The sequence below is a fragment of the Argentina anserina genome, chromosome 6, assembly GCF_933775445.1.
Source record: "Argentina anserina chromosome 6, drPotAnse1.1, whole genome shotgun sequence".
Taxonomy (NCBI): Eukaryota; Viridiplantae; Streptophyta; class Magnoliopsida; order Rosales; family Rosaceae; genus Argentina; species Argentina anserina.
The window spans coordinates 29,773,981-29,796,597 of record NC_065877.1 but is presented as its reverse complement, the minus strand read 5'-3'; the positions used below and the strand labels follow the sequence as shown (position 1 = coordinate 29,796,597).

General features: G+C 37.6%; 3 protein-coding genes across 3 annotated transcripts; all 3 read left to right on the top strand.

Moving 5' to 3' along the window:
• The first annotated feature begins 8,229 nt into the window (after positions 1-8,229).
• Positions 8,230-11,772, top strand: LOC126799406 (protein JASON). Its single transcript, XM_050526608.1, has 7 exons — positions 8,230-8,451; positions 8,773-8,821; positions 8,907-8,986; positions 9,441-9,676; positions 9,998-10,790; positions 10,868-10,950; positions 11,579-11,772. The coding sequence occupies exons 1-7, from the start codon at positions 8,287-8,289 to the stop codon at positions 11,685-11,687; spliced, it is 1,515 nt and encodes a 504-aa protein (XP_050382565.1). The 5' UTR covers positions 8,230-8,286; the 3' UTR covers positions 11,688-11,772.
• A 930-nt stretch (positions 11,773-12,702) lies between these two features.
• On the top strand, positions 12,703-15,083 carry LOC126796647 (glutathione S-transferase F9-like). The gene is given in 4 exon segments (XM_050523374.1): positions 12,703-13,674; positions 13,676-13,741; positions 13,837-13,885; positions 14,465-15,083. Coding segments are annotated over 4 exon segments (651 nt in total). The 5' UTR covers positions 12,703-13,590; the 3' UTR covers positions 14,917-15,083.
• A 5,527-nt stretch (positions 15,084-20,610) lies between these two features.
• LOC126799271 (glutathione S-transferase F9-like) lies at positions 20,611-21,862 on the top strand. Its single transcript, XM_050526437.1, has 3 exons — positions 20,611-20,781; positions 20,877-20,925; positions 21,342-21,862. Exons 1-3 carry the CDS (start codon positions 20,638-20,640, stop codon positions 21,791-21,793), a joined length of 645 nt encoding a protein of 214 aa, XP_050382394.1. The 5' UTR covers positions 20,611-20,637; the 3' UTR covers positions 21,794-21,862.
• The last annotated feature ends 755 nt before the right edge of the window (positions 21,863-22,617 follow it).

Sequence of the window (22,617 nt, the reverse complement as noted above, 5' to 3'; positions counted from 1 at the left end):
AGCATATCTCCTTCCCATTAGCCTCCATAGACAACTTCACACGTGCAGCCGGAGGACCCGACTTCTTGCTTGGCTTAGGGGCTTTGTTCTTGTTGCCCAAAAGTCTCCCACCCTTCTTCCTCTTAAACGAAGCAATAGGCAGCTCAAAAAATTCCTCCGTAAGTCCCAACGCTTCTGGCCACAATACTAGAACAACGCCTCCCAAAATGGGTGAAAGGGAAGCTATGTTTGGTCGGCCCTTCTTCTTGGACTGCTTCTCCAATAAAGTCATTGTTTCTATCTCTTGAACCACCACAGGTACAGTACTAGATATAACATTATCATCATTACTTGTAATAGGTGTAACTCCATGTATGATGGATTGATCTTGTGGCTCCTCCATACCCGTAGCCACATCAAGCTCACTAACCAATTGATGAGCCACCTGGCATGGTCGACGCCCTGATGACGCCGGTGTTGCACTTCGAGAAACCATAGGCTCAACAGATCCAGCCCTGAATTCAAAACCTCTTTGTTGTCCGACTGATCAAGATGCTGAAACCCTAGAGGCACTACCCTCTCTAGGCGGGGCTATGCACGTCACACCCACATGTGTGACTAGTTCACATCATGCACACTGACCTTGCAGACGATCAAACTCAAAGTTCAATAAAGACTCTACCCCCGGCTCCATAACAACATGTCTTTCCAAACGAACATGTTTCTACACATATTGCTTAATGAGTACATGAACCCGTCCTCAGCGAGACTCTTTTTTATCATGATCGAGGAAATCACCAAGCAAATTCCCAATAAGAGTGAAATTCGTTGGATCCTCATACAACGGTGGAAGTTGAAAGACATGCACCCAAACCCTAAAATGGTCCAGCAACACCGCCGGGATTGGAGTTAAACCATCGTAGGGAACCCACGCCATTGGTGCTCGGTCATAACACCAAACTCCACCCTTCAAAACCTTGTTGTGATCCGCTGCTGCATCAAAGGAGCCTAAGAAGAAATTATCACCCCTTTCCTGAACCTTAAAATCCTTGGAAACAAGCCATAAACAATTGAAGTGGTTGATGAAGGCCGTATGATCAATTGTACGCCGTGTCAGAGGACGACCAAGCAGGAAAAATTGGTTTGCTCGGCGAACAAATCTGCCGCCCAACTTTCCTAGATCTGGAGCAAGACGTCCGTTATTCTCAAATGCGAGAGCAAGAGTTCAGACAAAGCTGACAACCATTGCATCAATAGATGCCATGACGATAAAAAGGATGAGAACTGAACAAAGAAGACCGCAATTGAGGAGGAAGTGGGAGGGAGGCAGTGAAACCATGATGATCAGAGTTAGAGTTTTATAGAGGTAAATGACTGAGAAGGCGCAAGCCAACTCCTAACTTCTTGGAAAGAAAATCCCAAGAGTAACTTTTGGGCTTGTTGTAAGGTATATGCATGCATGCTATATATATGTATATACCACATGATACTAGAATTCACATAGGCATGATGCTTTTCATGTGGTATATATGAACCTATATACATCTGTTTTATTCATGGTTCATATATATATATATATAGTTGCACATAGATCTGTCTTGTAATATCATACTTAAAGATATGTTTGCGTGTATTCTTATACTTATCCATACTATAAGATATTGGAATAAATTAATAAAATAAAATAAAATGATGTTCGACTACATATATATAAGGGTGGACGCACGTGGCGGCCAATGGGGGCAACTGACCCCACTCAGTTTTTAACACTTGTTTTTTTTAAATCAATGTACAAGACATGTATATAACTTGTTGTTGCATGCTATTATTCATAATTTGGTGCCTATAATTGTTGATTGCTCACTTCCTTTCTTTGTACTTCTAATAATTGGTTCAAAAGTTATAATAATTCTAATATAGGTTGGTATTAGAATTTTAGTTTTAGTTTATGTTGTATTTTTTTCTTCATCGAAACTAAACAGTTTTTCTCCTCCTACCTCTCATTACTGAATTTTCCGTTCAATCCTCTTTAATCAACAACTAAATCTTGTACATACTAAAATGCGACCATTTTTCCTACCCAATTTTATTTGTCTTTGTTTTTTAAGAGATAATTCATTCATAGAGGGCAAACACAAGTCAAGCAGACCATTATATATCCATCTAATACCACTCTAGGGGCAGACAAGGCTTCATGGTACACGTATCATAGTGATACATATGATAGACCTAACTATTAAATCCACACCATGCAAAGAAAAAGAAAAAAAACCTACACCATGACAAGCATGGATTCGGCAAATAACGAAACTAAAAACAGAAAAGAAAAACCAAACAAGAGTTCCAAATGAAAAAATTAAAGCCACAACCTCAAATAAAGGCATCGAGGCATGACTACAAAAAAAACTTAAGCATGTTTCTTTCCTTTCCCCTTGGTCTATGGCCTAGGCCCAAAACCTGAGACCCAGCCCATATCTAAGAGGCCCAAACCAGTGGTTGCAGTCCCGATTGCCGACTCACGGCCACGGTTGTATGTCGGTTAGACTTACCTAGGGGTGGGCACGGGACGGGATGAGACGGGACGGGGTTCATCCCACGTTCCGTCCCACTCTTTTGAATCGGAACATGATCGGGACGGGACGAGGGTTTTTAAGAATGCATCTCACTCGGGATTAATCCCGGTTGGGACGGGATGGGACAAATCCCACCTTCCTATGAAGTTAAATAAAAACCTATATTTTTACTTTTTCATTATTAAATGTAACAAAGTAACATTTAATAATGAAATTTTAACAAAAAAATGCATATTATGTTCAAAATATTATAATTTACCATTATTATTTGAGTTGATAGAATTTTAGAGTTATTAAGAACATAAATTAGTTTCATTTTCATACAAATATATAAGAATTTTTAAATGTTCATTAAAGGTGGGACGGGACGAAGCGGGATAGAAATTATTCGTCTCACGTCCCATCCCACCATTATGAAACGGGACGGGATCGGGACGGGACGAACGTTTTTAGACCTTCATCCGTCCTATGAATTTCGGGACGGGATCGAAATTTCCGTTTTTTATACCCACCCCTAGACTTACCCTCACCACAGAGGCCAACCATCACCACCAGTCCAAACCCAGCCTTGCACTAACGCCTTTGCCCAGTCCAAAATCCAATTTCGACGCCAACCAACTTATAACCCCTCTCCATCGGTGCTCAGAATCTCTCCTGAATTGAGATGGGTTGGTGTTGCACCTTAATTACAAGAAGATGACATGGGCTCCGGCACATGACCACCAAAACAAGAGCCGCCTCCAAAAACCAAGGATTCTGACACCGGCACAGTCCCGATTGACATTGTCGGTCCCCAATCTTTGCCTCTCATCACCATCTCTGACATAGATCTAAATCGACCTGGATACCCTTGTTGAGCCACCACCAGCCACCTCAGAGGTAAATCAGAGTCGCCGTCACCATCATCTTTCCATGGGTAAACACCCATATCTGCCTCTTGTTTCGATTGGAGCCAAGACACAACTTGGTATGGACCTCGACACCGCATGTAGAGAAACTCTGAGCCCAAGTCGTCACCGTCCCGCCAACACACGATCGAGAGAGCATGAAACTCACCGCTGCCACCACGAAACCTAGGTTTTGCCTCTCCAAAATACTCCGCGAGATCCGGAGCATTCAGTTCCTTCACTTTCATATATGATTGCTCCTTTGTGTCTTTGTTTTATTGTACATATATGATATATAATTTTATTTCCTAGCTATGATCTGTGTACATAGTTATCCTCTAAAACTTACAAATAATTGAGGAAGTATCAAAGAAGAGTACGTTCTATACAAATATCACATCTAAATTCTCACTCATCAGATGGCTCATAATGTTTTTTTTTCTGTAATAACTTTAACAAAAACTTAAGATGTGCGACCCATTGTTATGCTGTATTGGATACATATCGGGCATCAAATATCAAGAGTGTGATAGTTAAAGGGAAATTAGAATGAATCCATACGGAGTCATTGCCATATAATCTCCCCTATATATTAACACAAGTGGGGAATCAAATTCACGCAGAGTCCAGGTAAAATCTGGAATTATTATATAATTCATTGGCGTCTTTTGAGAAATTAAGTTATCAATTTAACTTTATGTTTGTGCTTAGTCATATGATTAGTCATATCATATCATTCATATGTCATCTGCTATTGTAGCCTTTATTTGGGTTGTTTGGAACCGGTATTTAATTTTGGAGAAGTTTTAAATACACATCTCTAATTACTTAATATAGATCCATATTATATTAAGGACTCAAATCAATTTTTATAAGTATGCAAATGACTTAAACAGACATGTGTACCATGTGTAATAAAATTGAGAGAATATGAAGAAATTAATGTTTAGAATGAATTTTTTTTGGAAACTAATAAAGCAAGAAAAGGAATTTAGATGGAAAGTTGATAATGGAATAAGAAGTGGAAAATTTGAATCATCCATATCTATCCATAAAAGGTTCATAGTTTCTGAATTTAGAATACGTCAAATAAAAATATTCAATGTTAAAACGTTATAGATTTCTAATTTCATTAAATTTAATCTTTTTTCCTCATTCAAACACACGGTTGAGGTATGTATTTTTCATCTTGTTTAGCACTTTTCATGTTTAGGAATTTGAAGAACAAGAGCATAGATCGGTAAGAATTTGTCAATAATCAATTAGAACATCTTGTCGTTATATAATAAAACATACTAATCATACAATTTCAAGGTATTTTTGGTTATGGGTATTGTGGGTGCTTTAAGATGTGTATTTAGTAAAATACTAGAATGAAAAAATAAATGTGTGGTGTATTAAGTAGTAGGTGTGTATTAAGTAATACATGGTGTGTATTTAAATTTTCTCTTAACTTTAAATGAAAAAAAATTATTAAAAAAAGAGAGGAAAGAATAACTTAATACAAATGATACGTAAACGTTAATAAAACTTAAAATGAAAAAAAAAGGGAAAGAATTAAGTCACTACAAATGATACATGAACGTTACTATAAGGGAAACTTATTCAGGACAAGGTGTAAGTGGACCTATCATTACTAACCAATTTGACTTGGCTATTTAATTTAGCAATCAAATGACAATAACACCGAGGCTAACTCTGTTTCAACAAAATTAAACTAATAAAAAACGAAAAGAGGTAGAGGAAGACTGATGAACTGAAGCAAATTGACGTCGACCAGGGTGTTCCATTTTTTCAGATGATTTGGATCTATGATGCCGCCTAGGATACAAAGGTATTATGTACCCAAAATCCTATGGGTGGTTTGCGAATGCTATCGTCCACGAACAAATCGACATCGGAGTTGTAGTTGGAACTGCAATTGAGATTAATCCTATGAGAGGCAATACCCAGAAAAATTAACATATTGGGTATGAGAGATTAGGTTGGTGGTGGTAATGGCTTTGATTATTAGAAAAATGACAAATTCATACAAATTTAGACATTTTATTGACTATTTGAAATTTTGAATGACAAAATTCAAAATATGACTATTTACTCTAAGAATATCTACAATTATTTGACCAAATAGTACAACATGATTCTTGTATATTTTTTAGATTATTTTACCCTAATCTATATAAACACTTGTAGAGAGAGAAAAGTGATGAGAAAGATCAATTTATCAAAACCTTGCCGGACTCTGAACTCCGATCACTAGAGTCCGACACCGTCGCCGGACTCAGACCTCCGGTCACTGGAATAAATTATTGACCCCAGTAACCCACAATTATAAATGATTGACACCCAGTAATCATGTTACTGTCACTAGTAACCCATAATAATAAATTACTGACTCCTAGTAACCATGTTACTAATCCCCAGTAATCATGTTATTGACACCCAGTAACACATAATAACAAAATGCTAATACCCGGTAACACATAATAACAAAATACTGACATTCAGTAACTCTTAATAACAAATTACTAACATTCAGTAACTACCAATAATAAATTATTGACACTCAATAACCATGTTATTAACCCTAGTAACACACAATAATAAGCTGTACTGACCCCACAAGTGTTCTCATGCCTAATTCTTCTACCACTATCAAATTAACTTGGCAAAAGTTACAACCAAAAAGCTTCCAACATATATAATCCAATTTCTCTCTAGTTGAATCATATACACAGCCAAACCAGAGAGATTACTTCAAGTGAGGTGTATATAAAGCAAGACTCCAGCAGACCACAAAAACCAACCAATAGGCCAAATCATGCATATACTAAAATGAATAAAGCAAGCCACCATAAAATGTGAAACATGCACCTATCAAAGTCGTTATGCCTATGGATGGTAAAATATGGATAAAACAGACGATGTAGTGGAAAACAACTGCTCAAACTTTGACAAGTCCTACACTTGGATGAGATACAGTGCTCGAAACTGATTTGAGGACTAGACCTTTCCAGCCTCGACTTCATGCTCAGGCTCACCAACAACCTCCGACTTTGAACACCACCGACTGAGCCACCTCATCACTATTCAATGCCTACTTTACTCAGCAAAACGAAGCTACACCTTCACATTCGAAAACAATCGATCAACAACCAAAAATCTATGAATTTTGGGGACAATCGAACAGAAACTCACCAGGAGTACCAAATTGATACTGGCCTCCCTGGCCCCCCTTGAGCTCCTTAGTTTTTGGACTCAGCTTTTAGTCGCTGGGTTTTGTTTGTGTTTGTTTCTCTGTTTTTTTTTCTCTTGTTTTGACTTTTCTTTTGTGTTCTTTGTATTTCCTGTTATTTCGGAATTTCACGTGGTGGAACTCTGGCAAACCGATGAACTCTCTGATTACATGTAAGCCACAAACACACCGGGTTACGGGGAGAAGATCGGGTTGGCCGACCTTCAACACTATGATGCCTAAGTCAGCTAAGATAGACATTATGATATGTGTGAGTGGAGAATAAGATACTTAGGAGTTTTTTGTTATGTGGAGAGGAAATACGTATTTATAGAGATAAATATGGTGTAACTTGTAAACTGACTATATTGCCATCGTGGGCTAATAGTACATGCAATGAACTTTTGGGCCAATCAAACCCTAAAATGGCGAGCAATCACGATGTTTAGCTCATTAAAAACGTAGCGTAACATTGCTTTTTGGCTCCTTTGTTTTTTATTGAAGTGATTTTCGACCAAAAAAGAAGAAGATACATAACTTGGAAGCTTTAGAATCCCAAATTGATACATAACAGTCAGTTGCAGGCTTCAATTTTTAGTGTCATCCTTAGATCAGCGGCCGCACAATTTCGATTTGCAAACCGACGTCGTCTTGGACGATGGCATAGTTGGAGATTGGAGACCTCTGAACGGAATCTTGTGGTGCAGTCGTCGGCGTTTTAGAGAAACGAAAATGAGGTCGTCGACTTCATCATCATCTTCCTCAACAGATTGCATAACCAAGTCCGCGGCCTCATCTTCAAAGATAGCGTTGTCGCCAGAGATGACTGCGTTGGTGTCTAAGAACTCTTCGTCGGTGTGATCTTCACCAGAGAGAGAGAGAGAGCCAGAATTTCATTAAAGAGATAAGATAAGATGAAGGGTAGGTTTGATATTTTACTCTTTAACATTGAAATGGACATATAGAATTAAAATGGATAAGTTTTTAAGTGTTTTTGTTCATTGGCTCAATTCCCCTTGATTATTCAGGGATGTCTGGGAGTGGGTTTGAGGGAGGAGAATTGGAGAAGATGGAGATGTGGTGGGGTGTTACTACAGTCAAAAAAATTTATATTCTAATTGACATTACCTGATTTGTTAGTGGTGCAGGTAGATTTTGGTGCCTTAAATAAGTTCTTAGGGTAGGTCTCTAAAATGAACCCCCGAATTACAAAATCTTTCCGACTTAACCTCGCGTTCAATCTTCCACCCTTTAGCCCTTTTCACATTCATCCCGAGAACGATAACCACAACACGCGTTGCATCCACAGCGCGAGTACGAAACCAAACTACACTCGCAGCGGGTAGTGATAACGGAAGAGAGAGATAACGCATGTATTAGTTTTAGTTTCCCTCGTTTTATTTGTTCAAAATTCAAAACCCAACCCAACAATCGTCGCCTCTCTTTCTCTCTCCTCACTGACTCACTCACTCTCTCTCTCTCAGCTAAAAAGGAAACTAAATTTTCCAAGAAAGCTAGGGTTTTGATTCGCCTCCCCCTCTTCTTCTTCTTCTTCTTCTTCTTCTTCTTCTTCTTCTTCTTCTTCTTCTCCGATTCACGTTCTTGGTGATCGATGTTATGCTTCGGCCGTGAATTAGGGTTTGTGTGCAGATCGGTGTTGAGGCTTCTTGACAGATCCGTCGCCGGAGCTATGGGCTGCTTCTTCGGTTGCTTCAGATTCAGGGACGATCGCCACCTCCGCTCCAGGCCTCACCTCGTTTCTCAGTCCTCTCGCTCGGTAAGGCTTTGCGGGTTTCGAATTTCAAGAATTGAATTTCCCCCTTTTCACATTTGTTTCGAATTGGCTCAATTTCGGTTCTTGATGTTGATCTTCTGTTTCGTTTTGATAAGATTAGAGAGAAATCGAATCGATTTTGAGTGATAGTGTTGTGATTTGTGCTAATTAAGCTAAAGAATTGAGATTTAGGTCTTTTACTGTTTTCAATCTTGATTTGGTAGCTGAGATCATCATGTGAAATGGAGACAGAATCGTTTTTTTAGCTGTGAAATTGTCGATTATGCGATTCGGCACTGATGTATTGTTTTCGGTTTTGATTAGGGAGCTGTGGTGTCTCAGAATCGTTTGGCATCTCTATTTTTAGACCAAGGTAATGTTAATTTTCTCACATATGAACTACTTTATTCAATCTGGATTTCACAAATGTCGTTGTTGATGGTTTTATTCTTCTACAGAGAAAGGAGAATCTCCATCTCGAGATAGGGAAAGTCCTAGCTATGGGACTCCACAAATTGACAAGGAGCTAAAGAACGAGGTATGAGACACTCGAACTCACTTGCACGCTGACATGAGGTTTATTCATACAAATGTTCACATGACTTCGGGAATTTGTCCCTGTGTTTGTCTGTAGCTTTTGCCTTATAAGATGGAATATTAAATGGCTAATGTAGTTTTTTACTATTCCCTATTTACCTGGTAGTTGATTTAGCGGTTATAAACTTATAATTAGTTTGGAGTTTGTGATATGAGCGCCAGTTTTGCAATACATGTTCTAGATTTTGTTTTAAATGTAATCACATTCTTGATCTAGCAAAATGAAGTAAGGCAGTAAGAGTTTCTTTTCCACTAGCATGGTAAATCAAGCAACTATCATCACTTCAGAAAATGTTACTTTTTAAAATTGTATCAGATTAGTCTCATTGCTGACCTTTCTAATTTCTCATACTGTTGAAAAATACTTGTTTTAACTAAGGCACATGATTTTGCAGGCCAAGTTTCTCAAGGCTTGTGGTACTATAGTTGAGACCCCAGTTGAAATTCGGAGAGCTTCAAAGTTAAATGGCTCGCCCCAGCATGATAGGGATTCAGGGCCATCAAAATTTAACTCATGGCTTCCCCACACATCCATAAAAAAGCTTCAGCAGGAGAATCAACCAGAGCAGCCTCCCACACCTGTTAAACTTTTTGAACAGTGGGAAAAGGGGTCAGAACACACACCAATCAGGTTATCCTCATAAACTGTTTAAAATGCTTAAAAAATCTATAAATTATCTAATCATGAGAGGTATGGAATGGGTTTCTTCAAACATAATTACCAAAGTCATTCTTTGCCGGCTATGAAATGTTTGCGACTAGACAAAAATTGGTTCCACTGTGAAAACTGTCTCCATTGATTGAGTGACTATGATATTGATGTAATGGTTTGGACTTTTGGTTGTGCTGGTATAAATGCTCTTTTTGAGTACTTGAATTCTTATATCATAGGTTGTATTTATGTAATAAAAGATGTATTGACAATTGTCAAATTCGTTTTTTCTTTTGTTAGTTATGAGTCAAACCAACAAAGTACTGGAAGGAGTTATCTCAGCTCTACTGAAGATGGAAGAATAGGTACTGCTTCATCAGTAAAGATCCATTCTGATCGGGCTGAGAACACTGTAACTCCAACTTCACCTTCGCACTCAGCCACAGATATCCAGGGCAGGGGCAAGTCTGTTCGTTTTGAATGTGACTTTGACACAGCATCCTCAAAAGGTTCTTCATCTGGTAACTGTAGGAGTGCAAAAATAGCTCAAACTCCTGGAAGACAGGGCACATCTAAGTATTCAGATTATCCAACCCCACTGACTCTGTCTGAAGATATGCAGACACCCGGAACAGTTTATCCATCAGGCCAGGGAGCTTTTCCTAATGGAAAATCTCGAATCAGGTCTCAGTATGTGTATTCAGTTCCGTATCCTGAGGGAACCACTCGGTGGAATGTCCTGGAAGAGGAAGATTCTAACTCATATGGGTCTTCAGGTGAGGCTAGTGATTCACTCAAACAATCGGGAAATGCAACCTCCATATCACAAGAGGGAAAAGAAGAGATTTCATCAGGAACAGATTTACAGGTGGAATCAAGTATGTCTGCCTGGCTGAAGCCAGTGACTCAAGATGATAACAATCTGAGGTTGGGAGATGCTTCTGCCCGAAACCATTATTTTGGCAGAACTCCTGGAGACAGACCTATAATAGGGTTGGTTGCTACTCACTGGAATGAAGATGATCCTACTCGTATCTCACCCAAGTGGTGGGACGGGAATGGAATCCCAAATTCAACCAATAAATACAAAGAGGTTAGTCTCATTGCTATATACGTACTTCTGCTGCATTAATTTTTATAGTGTCATATCTAAAGTCCTTTCTATTTCAGGATCAGAAAGTGAGTTGGCATGCAACCCCATTTGAGGAGAGGTTGGAGAAAGCATTGTCTGAAGAAACGTTCATCTCTCAGAGGTAACTTCTTCCTTGTCTAAGATCTCCTGTGTAGCATGTTTTCTTCAAGTATCATCTCTTAGATTGAAACCTGCAAGTAATGTGAAGTTTGTTTTACGAACCCCATCATTGATTTACTTAGCTACTACTTACCAGGCTGATAGGGCTGCACTAAAACCTATTTCATTTACTCAATAATGTTAGTCACGTGAGTCATGACCAAGACGCATGTTCTATGTCTTTCCTTCTACTTTCTTTCAAGGCCATGTGGTTGATTAGGTATCTCTTTTGCTTGTTACATCCCATACACTGTTTTTTTTTATGAATAATTCATATTCCACTTCATGCTTGAAAAAGCTGCAAAGTGTAAGTGTACAACCATGTCAAATTTGTAGTCGTCACTGGGAAGTATGATGATTTCCATAGTCCTGCTGGGTCTTTTAGGGTTGTAAGCATTCGTTTTTTCTCTTTAAGATAGCAAAACATTCATATTTTAATTTTTAAATAATTATCAGACAGAGAGCTGAATAACCTCCAATAGCCTTTCTGCTCTTCAGTTTTTCATATGTTTTCATCACTTTTTAAGTTTTAAAGAAGCATTGATTTGCCTTCATAACCTATATAACTATGCACACTATTTGGTTTGCAGAAAGAACATAGAGGGAATGCCCATGGTGTTCGATGAGAACGAGGAAAGTGATACTGCTCTTTCTCAGTTGCAATCTTCATCCCAGCCAAAGTCAGTGGTTTCATTCTGACGAGTGATGGTGGTTTTACCCCCGTTTTGTTTGCTTTACATGCAAAATGTTGCTGATGGAGTTGGGTTTATTCGAACTTAGGTTTTAAAGTTTGCAATACAAGTTAGAATTATGATGAATTGGTGACTGGTTTGCATCAATTTGAACCATTGAGGCTGGTTCTGGAAGTTCTATTTTGGGAGTCAAATATATGTTGGCAGTATGCTGCTGTCTGGAATGTACAGAATCAATGAAAATATTATCTCAGTTCTTTTGCCTATTAAGAAATGCCTCAACCCTCAAGTTTTATGTTTATAATATGATTTTGGTATCTGGGGAAATCTGAGTTTTTTCTAGCTGAAGTTCTTAGATTGGATCATATAAATTATGGATTTATCAGATATAAGATTCACATGAAGAATATCATAACTTGTTAGGTTATCTGATAATTTAGGAGCCAAGTTGTTTCACTTGGGTGAAAATACATTTCTTCGAATACTTCAAGACAACTTATACAACATTTTTTTTTCCAAATATATAAATTTATTAATAATAATTTTCAGGTCGACCCAAAATAGAAGCCCTACAATCTCTTATAAATAGAAAGGCCAGCCCGGGCGTGGGGCTGAGCCTCCCGGCCTTAGCTGGGTTCCAAACCCCTTTCCAAAAAAAAAAAAAAAACGAGGGCGAGAGATGGAGCGGTTGTGTGTGAATAGAGGAGATGAGCAAGTAGTAGAAGAAGAAAGGTTGAATCAGAATACTTGAAGCAGCAATCAAAATCAATCAAGCATGTAGACACGAAACGCATCTGAGTGGACCCTGATTTTCCCTTTTTTACACTCATATAGTTTTCAATCTGAATATACCGATTGATTCCTTTTGCTGCTCGTATCTGATTCACACGCTCCCTCTCTACTTCTCTTTCTCAATCTCTCACCTTCACCCAGTCTGCCCAGCTCAAAACCCTCGGAACCTACTGATGATTCTCTGAAGGTTCCATCTTTTCCATTCTGGTTTTTGATTTTTTGATTTTTTTATTGGGTTTTTTGTTTCCTTAGTGTAAATTTATATTCTTTTTTTGTGTTTATGATTACCCATCTGCTTAATTTTGAGGTAGAGCAAGTTTCTGTATGATTTATTATTGTCTGGGGTACAAGGTATGGTAGAGACTAGAAAGCTGTATTCTTTGAGTTGGTATTGACCTATTTCATGACCATATATCAAAATCAGAATGGTCACTTATTACGTAGCTAATTGTTTTTCGTCTAGTTTTGTTTTAGAGTGTTTTGGTCAAGACTGATACCAGCCACCCATGATAGATAACCTTGTCGAAGAATAGTAATCGGTAAGTCATCAAATTCCTCTACATGTAAACTACTATAGCGACTTGCTTAAGAGGCCAATAGAAGATGGATGTCAGTTTTGGTGACCAGACTTGTGTTTTTAATCCTTCCTTATTCATTCATCTAGGTTTCTGAAAATTCTTGATATATGTGAATCACAAGATGGTGGATGATCACTTTAGTGTAGTGAGAGAATAATGTCAAATTATTTAGAGCGAATTTATTAGTGGTAGTATAATTTACTCTACGTTTTTTTGAGTGCAAGATATAATTCATTTCATCTTATTGTTATATTTGTGATGCATTATAGATACTAGATTAGGACCTCAATGATGCCTTTTCTTCTTAAGGTTAGACTTCAAATTGGAGCTTAATACATAGTGAGACCAGCTTGACCAACCTTCTTACTACTTTTACAATTTCTCTACTGCCTCTTGGAATTAGAGTACTACTCCTATTTTTGGCTAGGTGCATACTGTGAGCAATAAGGGATAGGCTATAAAACAAGGGGGTGAAAACCAAACTGCAGAACCGACTTTTCTATTTTCTTGGTTTATCATTTAGAAGTCAGAACAATAACAATGGTGGTGAAGGTGTTTGGCCCCTTATATGCCGCTCCTAAACGGGTGCTGGTGTGCCTTGTTGAGAAGGAAATTGAGTTTGAACTTTGAAACCATCCCTATTGATATTTTCAAGGGAGAACATAAAGATCCTGAATGCCTCAAATTGCAGGTACTCTCTTTGGAAATTATGTCCATAAATCCAATCTCTAACCTCTTTCTTTACTTGGTGGTTGATCTTATGCATTGTCTTCTTTTTGTATGTAGCCCTTTGGAGCAGTTCCTGTTATTCAAGATGGGGATTACACTTTATATGGTATCTACATTTAAAATCATTGTAAACATCAATTCCAGGAACTAGATAGAACTGGTACTGGAAGTGGCTCAGGAACTATTTCAGGTTATTGCTCTGTCATAATTATTTTAGGTCACTCCAAAACTTCCATGACAGAATCTGTACCCCCTCTAGTCCAGCGGGAACGCGCAGCGCAAACGAACGGTCTTTCCTTTCTTTAAATAGAAAGTAAGAATGTACTTCTTTCTTCTTGTTGTTATAATGATATATCTTTGGTTTTGATTGAGTGACACCATCTATTTGTCTTTCTGGACGCCTCCTGAATTTATAGAAGTTTAGAAAAATAATAAAAAGCAAGTTTTATGAGCTATGGCTTGTTTTAGTAGCAAGGTCTGAGTGGAATTTTTTTTTTTGGTTTAACCATACTCGGCGTTCCACTTCACTGGTTTGACTAAAACTTATCATTTGAATTATCTGGAGCATCAACTGATGATTGGGAATTTGGTATATTTTTGGAGCTAGTGCTATCTGTTTGATGATAAACCAGTGTAGTACCAATCCTAATTTTTTGAATAAAGTGGTTCAAATTTGATTTTGCAGAATCACGCGCAATCGTAAGATACTATGCAGAAAAGTACAAGTTGCAAGGGACCGATTTGCTGGGAAAGGCAATTGAGGAAAGAGGGCTGGTGGAGCAATGGCTAGAGGTTGAAGCACAAAACTATCACCCTTCAATTTACAACTTGGTAATGCACATTTTGTTTGCCTCAGGCATGGGTTTCCCTTCAGACCCAAAGATCATTCAAGAGAGTGAAGAAAAGCTAGGCAAGGTGTTGGATGTGTATGAGGAAAGGCTGTCGAAGTGCAAGTACTTGGCTGGTGATTTTTTCAGTCTTGCTGATCTTAGTCACCTTCCATTAACCCAGTACTTGGTGGGTGCTATAGGGAAAGATTATATGATAAAGAGCAGAAAGCACGTCTCTGCTTGGTGGGATGACATTAGCAACAGGCCATCGTGGAAGAAGGTCCTTGAGTTCGGTGCCCCATTTTGAGGTTAATATCCGTTTCACGGTTTCTTGTCACTTTGGCAGCAAGTGAGAGTTCTGTCCATCCACTCTGTTTGTATACATGCTTTCAAAATATATGTACAGTAGAATGTGCGCCTGCCTTGTAATATTCTTTTACTCTTAGCAGATAAAAAGTTTCTTTGACTAAGGAATACCAAGATCACTCCATTGTAGTTTGTCTTTACAGTTTCTGATGGGAGAAATAATGAATTGTGTTTTCAGGGAAGTGAAAAGGATTGTACTTGTAAGTATTGCTTGTTCAGTTAAAAGGATTTGTTTTGAGCTGTCACTTTGTTTGCTGTTTCCAAATTCTTCCTTGCCAAGACACGTTACTTGAGATGAAGCCCTTCATGTTCAATTCATTGTTCAGCAGTAAACAAAAGTAAACCGAGCATGTGTGCAGTACGTTAAAGCTGATACGATCTTGGCTACAGTAGTTGAGAAGAAGAAAAGGCAGAGACGGCGGCCGCTCTGACTGCGAGTGAAGTCATGGTTCAGCAGCAGAGCTCACTCTTCTTCGCCGCCGATTTGGGGTTTAGACCCTGTTTGGTTCTTCCCAATACCAAAAAACTCTCCTTCCTCATCCTCCTCCATGCACCTGAAAATTAACCAACCTCCTCTCTTCTTCTTATCGTTCTCTCGACCACCACGGTCCGGCCTCGGTCCTGCCGGGCGTCGTGACGTGACGCTGACGTAACTCCACCTCCCAGGCGAGTGATTACTTCTACTGCTAAAGCAGAGCACTCGTGTCTTTTTTTTCTTCGTGAGATTTTTTATCACGGATTGTCGTAGTTTCATTGGATTTTACAGTGAAGGTGTGGCTGTGCATGGAATTTCTGAGACCATTGTGGCTGTGTGTGAGTAGAGGAGATGAGCTAAGTAGAAGAAGAAGAAGAAGGGTTGAATCAAAATGCTTGAAGCAGCAATCAAAATCAATCAAGCAGCACTCTCATCTCTCTCTGCCTCAATCTCTCCTTCACTCAGTTTGCCCATCTCAAAACCCTCAGAACCTACTGATGACTCTCTGAAGGTTCCATCTTTTCATTCTGGGTTTTAGTTTTCTTTGTTGGGTTTTTGTTATTTTATAATAAATTTATATTATTTTTTGATGTTTATGATTACCCATCTGCTTAATTTTGAGGTAGAATACGTTTCCGTATGATTTATTATTGTTTGGGGTACAGGACTACAGGGTATGGTTTTAGGCACAGACAAGAAAGCTGTATTATTTGAGATGGTATTGACGTATTTTTGACCATATATCAAAATCAGAATGGTCACTGATTACGTAGGTAATTGTTTTTCTTCTAGTTTTGTTTTAGAGCGTTTTTGTCAAGACTGAGACCAGTCACCTATGATCGATAACCTTTTCGAAGAATGGTAAGACAATAGTTCATCATGTTCCTATACATAGTAAACTATTTTAAGGGTGTGTTTGGTAGCTGAGCTTTTAAGAAAAGTTGGTTTTGATTTATTTATGAGAATAAGTGGCTAATAAGTAAAGTATGTAAATGTTTGGTAAACTGATTTTTTATAAATGGTTGTTACTGTAAGAAGAAGTGACAAAATGTTTAGTAAACACAAACTGACTTGTGCTTTTAACTTGTCAATGACCTTTCTAGACATGAAATAATCTTTGTCTTAATTATTTGATAATCAACTATTTGATAATATAACGTAATTCCCTTGCTCTAGTTCTTAAATTGTTGTTTAAAAAAAAGTTCATAAGTTGCTTTAATCATATCCACAACACATGATTTAAGGTTATTATCTTCAAATATCAATCCATAAACAAGTGCATAACTTCAAATCTTCATCCATAACAAAGTAACATCCATGTCCTCTTTCAGCTTTATGTGTATATATCAGACCATAAGTTGGATGATTCAAGCTTCAAGGTTACAATTTTCAATACATCTACTCGAATATATGTACAAAAAAATAGAATCATCTCATTTCTTATTACTGTACTACCACTTTTCTTCAACTATAACATGACATATCCCCTCAAGCTGCACTCTTTTAGTTAGTTCATCTGTTATTGAGATTGCCCTAAATAAACTATATATGATTGGCACATAGGCAAATATTATACCTCTGGAAGAACTATAGGCACAACCATTTGAAACACATATTACCTTATTACCAAGACCTGTTCTTGATGAACCTTAAGTTGTTGAGAGACTTATCAAGAACTATATATATGAAAGACTGAAGCAAGACCATCAGAAATCAGTTTGATGCCTGCAAATTGATAGGAGCACAAAGTGTGACGTTCTTAATGTGATTATGTCATATTCTTACTCTTGGTTACCTCTTATTTAGTATGTTTTAGTTTCTTTTGTATGAATAAGTGTCTAGGTAGAGCTTATATCAATTATGAGTGAATTGAGAATGAAATCGTGCTAAGTGTTAAGAATCCTTGTTGAGATATGATTCTTTGTTCGAGTATGATTCATCCTTTTGTATTTCTTTGTTTCTAACGTATTTATTCTTATTAGGAAATACAAATCCGTGTTGGAGAAGGAAAGCAATCTTAGTTCCACAAGGAAAAAGGAGAAAAAGATATGCACTTAAAAGCTCAATCTATGCAAGAATGAAAATGCTGTCAAGATTCGTAGTCCAACTTCAACGGGGTCCCCTAGATAGCTCCGATCGACTTAGATGACGTACCTTATATGGATAGAAAGCTATGTGAGTCTAGTTTCTGTAGGATTTGGAATCAAATCAATATCTTATTCCTACAGGGAGATATGACTGAATCATTACTCTGATGTCCAGTGAGCTCGGCGGAATTATCTCAGCCATTGATTTGCTTTTGATCCAAGGGCTATGAGGGAAACTTGGGACCTTGTTTCTCCTGCATATAGAGCACAAATATGTATCCGAATCTCCATAAATCCCTACACCAAAGAATGTCAAAGAAGACATGCAGCAAATTAAGTGAGGAGAGGTGAGAAAAATTAAACATGGCTGCAACAATTAAGACTTTTCTGCCTCCCTAATTCAAAGGAAGAAATTTGTGCAAAAGAAATCAGCATTAGAGGAAGAAGATATGCAATCCTTATAGAAATCAGAATTCTGACAGTGCAGATCATCCAACTTTGACGGGTTCCCATGGACAGCTCAAAATGAATAAGAAAATGCATGATATATGGATGAAAAGCTACGGAAGTGTAGTTGAAAATGGCAGTTGGAATCATCTCAATATCTATTTTCTAGAGAAAGTTATGGCCAGAACAAGGGACAAAGGTCAGATCTGCCGAATCTAGAAAACCTCAACCAATTTGGTTTCAACTTTGTGGACTTTGTGGCCAGTCTCCCTTGGGTTTCTTCCTCTATATATAACACCTCAATTCCATAGAAAAACATCATCAACCTTGCACACAAGTATATCCAAAGCTTTGCCCAAACACTTTCATTTACCAAGCACTATAGAATCCGAATTCACCACCCTTCACCATCTTTTCTATCCAAAGCTTGGGAGCCTAGGATACCATACTTTTGAAGATTTCGTGCTACCTTTATAAGGAACCTTAGAAGGAGAATTATAAAGTGTAACTCTATGATCTTCATGCTTAGTTTTCGGGTTTTTATGTTCTTGTTCTTGGATGATTTATGTTTAGGTTTTGTTAAAGTTATTTTTATTCTTGTCTATGAGATATTTGTAAATTTCGAATGACATGATGAATTAAGGTTTTCGATTTTAATTCAATGATTTTAGGTTTTATGCCAGGAGTTTCTGTTTATTTATGTTCTTAATTAATTTTCGGTGTGTTCTTATATTGCATGTGTGATTAAGACAAGTATTTTGATGTCGCATATGTTAATCATTCAAAGTTAAAAACGATTTTGATACAAGTAGTTGATTAATTGCTTGTCTCCTTTGTTCCTCCACCGATTATGATCTTATGTTCGACATTGGATATGTGCTTTAAACATGTTGATTTCTCTTTGTGATACGTAATTGCATGATGAATTGGTATGTTAGATTTCGTAGCAAGACAAGTAGTTGAGCTCGATAATATCCATGTATTAGGAACCAAGTAGGAACTTGATGCATGATCGAATTTAAGATGAACTATGATACTTACGGCATGAACATGATTGAGAGTAGATTTCGTTACCTTTGTTCTTATGTTATTTGTTTAGTAATTGCTTATGTGTTGGTTGGTTGATCACATGTATATATTAGTTTAGGTTTAATTTCTGTTTGATCCGAAATATATCTCAAATCTTTTAAACTCTTATGAATTCATTGTCAAATCTTTTAAACTCTTATGAATTCATTGTTAAATGTTTGTGATTCTTTACCCCGGTTAGATCCCCGGTTTGTGAACGATACCCTCTTGCTTTATACTACTAATGATGCTTACATGGTTCATATTGATCTCGAGTAATCGAACCGATCACAAATCGATAGAATTTGAACCACAGATAGAGAATAGCAAACAAACTCAATTGGAGAATAAGCAAGACCATCTAATTTATACTTGGCGATTCAAGAATAGGAAACATAGAGATATGAAACCAACCAAACAATCCACAAAGAACCCAAATTGTTCACCTCTCATCATACATGGCTTCAAAAACAAAGGAAACCAAAAGCTTATCAATTATCAGGTAGGTTTGATACAAGCCTCAATAACTTAATTGGAGATGATATATTATTAATAACCTGACCAAAAACATCAAAATCCAAACTTAATTTCCAGCAACTACCACTACAAATACACCAAATCATTATCAAAGAGAAATTAAACGAACTCCTTATTGCTAACCTTGAGACCTAAACCTTTGCAAAGAAGAGGAAAAATCCATATTGAAATCGAGGTGGCTGCTGGGTAAAACAAAGGAGACATCCCCATTTGATCATCACAAAGACTCGAAGAGTGTCGAGGAAGAAGATGAAACTTGACGAAGAAGAAAAGAGGCGGCTCTTATTAAGGTAGGGTGATCATGTAATTTCTTGAAATTGAGGAGGGTACCCATTGGTATTTTGAAAATTTCATTAAACATCGGCACAATACAAACGCGGAATCCGCTTCTAAAAGGAGAGTTCGACCAACTTCTGCTTATCCTATGAAAATTGATGGGATTATAAGCGAAGCTGGTCACTTTCTATGTTACCAAACATTTTGCTCGGCTTCTCTTATAAGTAAAACTGCCCAAAAGCCGCACCAAACGCAGCCTAAGTGGCCAATAGAAAGAGGTCAGTTTTGGTGACCAGACTTGTGTTTTTTAATTCTTGTTCATTCATGTAGGTTTTTGATATGTGAATCACAAGATGGTGGATGATCACTTTAGTGTCGTGAGAGAATAATGTCAAATTATTTAGTGCAAATTATTAGTGGGAGTATAATTTACTCTACTTTTCTTTAGAGATCTAATTCATTTTAGCTTTTTGCTATATTTTTTATGCACTATTTATACTGGATATAGGACCACAATAATGCCTTTTCTTCTTAAGGTAAGACTTCAAATTGGAGTTTTACACATCGTGAGACCACCTTGACCAACCTTCTTACTACTTTTACAATCTCTACTGCCTCTTGGAATTAGAATATTACCCCTATTTTTGGCTAGGGGGAGTGCATACTGTGAGAGATAAGGAATAGGCTATAAAACTAAGGGGTGGAAACCATACTGCAGAACAGACTCTTCTATAATTCTTTGGTTTCTCGTTTAGAAGTCAGCACAATAAAAATGGTGGTGAAGGTGTATGGCCCCTCTTATGCCTCTCCTAAACGGGTGCTGGTGTGCCTTGTTGAGAAGGAGATTGAGTTTGAAACCATCCCCATTGATCTTTTTAAGGGAGAACATAAAGATCCTGAATTTCTCAAATTACAGGTACTCTCTTAGGAAATTATGTCCATCAATCCAATCTCTAATCTCTTTTTTTACTTGGTGGTTGATCTTATGCATTGTCTTCTTTTTGTATGTAGCCCTTTGGATCAGTTCCTGTTATTCAAGATGGGGATTACACTTTATATGGTATTTACCTCTAAACTTAAAATCAGCTTTCATTTTCTGCTCTGCTTTCTTCTTGCTGTTATAATGCTATATCTTTGGTTTTGATTGAGTGACACCATCTATTTGTCTTTCTGGATGCCTCCTGAATTTATAGAAGTTTAGAAAAACAATGAAAAGCAATTTTTCTAAGATAGGGCTTGTTTTCATAGCAAGGTCTGAGTGGAGCTATAAGTTTTTTTTGGTTTTACCATACTTCATGTTTCACTTCACTGGCTTTACTCAAACTTATTATTTGAATTATCTGGAGTATCAAATAAGCATTGGAAATTTGGTATGTTTTTGTAGCAAGTGCTATCTGTTTGATGATAACCAGTGTATTGCCTTGTGTGTGCCAATCCTCATTTGTTGAATAAAGTGGTTCAAATTTGATTTTGCAGAATCTCGTGCAATCATAAGATACTATGCAGAAAAGTACAAGTCGCAAGGGACGGATTTGCTGGGAAAGACAATTGAGGAAAGAGGGCTGGTAGAGCAATGGCTAGAGGTTGAAGCACAAAACTACCACCCTTCAATTGACAACTTGGTCATTCATATTTTGTTTGCATCAGCCCTGGGTTTCCCTTCAGACCCAAAGATCATTCAAGAGAGTGAAGAAAAGCTAGGCAAGGTGTTGGATGTGTATGAGGAGAGGCTGTCGAAGAGCAAGTACTTGGCTGGTGAATTTTTCAGTCTTGCTGATCTCAGTCACCTTCCATTTACCCAGTACTTGGTGGGTGCTATAGAGAAAGATTATATGATAAAGAGCAGAAAGTATGTCTCTGCTTGGTGGGATGATATTAGCAACAGGCCATCATGGAAGAAGGTCCTGGAGTTTGGTGCCCCATTTTAAGGTTAATATCCGTTTCACAGTAACTTGTCACTTTAGCGGCAAGTGAGAGTTCTGTCCTCCACTGTGTTTGTATGCATGCTTTCAGAATAAATGCACAGTAGAATGTGCGCCAGTCTTTGTAATTTGCTTTTACTCTTAGCAGATAAAAAGTTTCCTGACCAAGGAATACCAAGACCTTTACTTTTAGATTGTCTTCAAAATTTCTGATGACAAATGATGAAATTTGTTTTGAGCGGAGTGAAAGTGATTGTACTTGTAAGTATTGCTTTTGTTCAGTTAAAGGGTTTGTTTTGAGCTGTCACTTTGTTTGCTGTCTCCGATTGCTTCCTTGCCAAGATTAAAGATCTTTCTAATTAAGTTCCGTGAACAAGTTCAATTCTTTGTTCTTCTAACGCAGGAAACAAAACAAAACTGAGTATGTGTGCAGTACACTGAAGCTGATAAGCACTTGGTTATGTGTAAACTTCATCTGAACAGAATCTTTTGCAAAGTGTGATGGTTTCATGTATGATACCGAAGCGGGTAGTAACTGGATACAAGAAAAGGTTGAGTAACCAAACAAATGATGAATCCTCACATCCTCATATATAGTGAAGTCTGTAGTGAAATATACTTATATACACAGAGAATATACATACAGCAACGAACATTCGATGCATGTCTAAACTGAACAAGACGAAGACATACAGAGGTTGATTACAAAGTGTACTTGCATCGACACAAATAGACGAAAAAAAGTGTTTACCAATAGTTAAGATTACATATAGCGTTACGTGAAGGATTTTTAATTTCACTGCCGGCTAAAATTCTCCTGCCGGGCGTCG

Excerpts from the sequence above, each read along its gene's own strand:
- LOC126799271 (XM_050526437.1), top strand. The coding sequence starts at position 20,638 with ATGGTGGTGAAGGTGTATGGCCCCTCTTATGCCTCTCCTAAACGGGTG. Across the intron at positions 20,782-20,876 it reads CTGAATTTCTCAAATTACAG|CCCTTTGGATCAGTTCCTGT; the intron begins GTACTCTCTTAG and ends TTTTGTATGTAG. Across the intron at positions 20,926-21,341 it reads TGGGGATTACACTTTATATG|AATCTCGTGCAATCATAAGA; the intron begins GTATTTACCTCT and ends TTGATTTTGCAG.
- LOC126799406 (XM_050526608.1), top strand. The coding sequence starts at position 8,287 with ATGTTATGCTTCGGCCGTGAATTAGGGTTTGTGTGCAGATCGGTGTTG. Across the intron at positions 8,452-8,772 it reads TTTCTCAGTCCTCTCGCTCG|GGAGCTGTGGTGTCTCAGAA; the intron begins GTAAGGCTTTGC and ends GGTTTTGATTAG. Across the intron at positions 8,987-9,440 it reads ACAAGGAGCTAAAGAACGAG|GCCAAGTTTCTCAAGGCTTG; the intron begins GTATGAGACACT and ends ATGATTTTGCAG.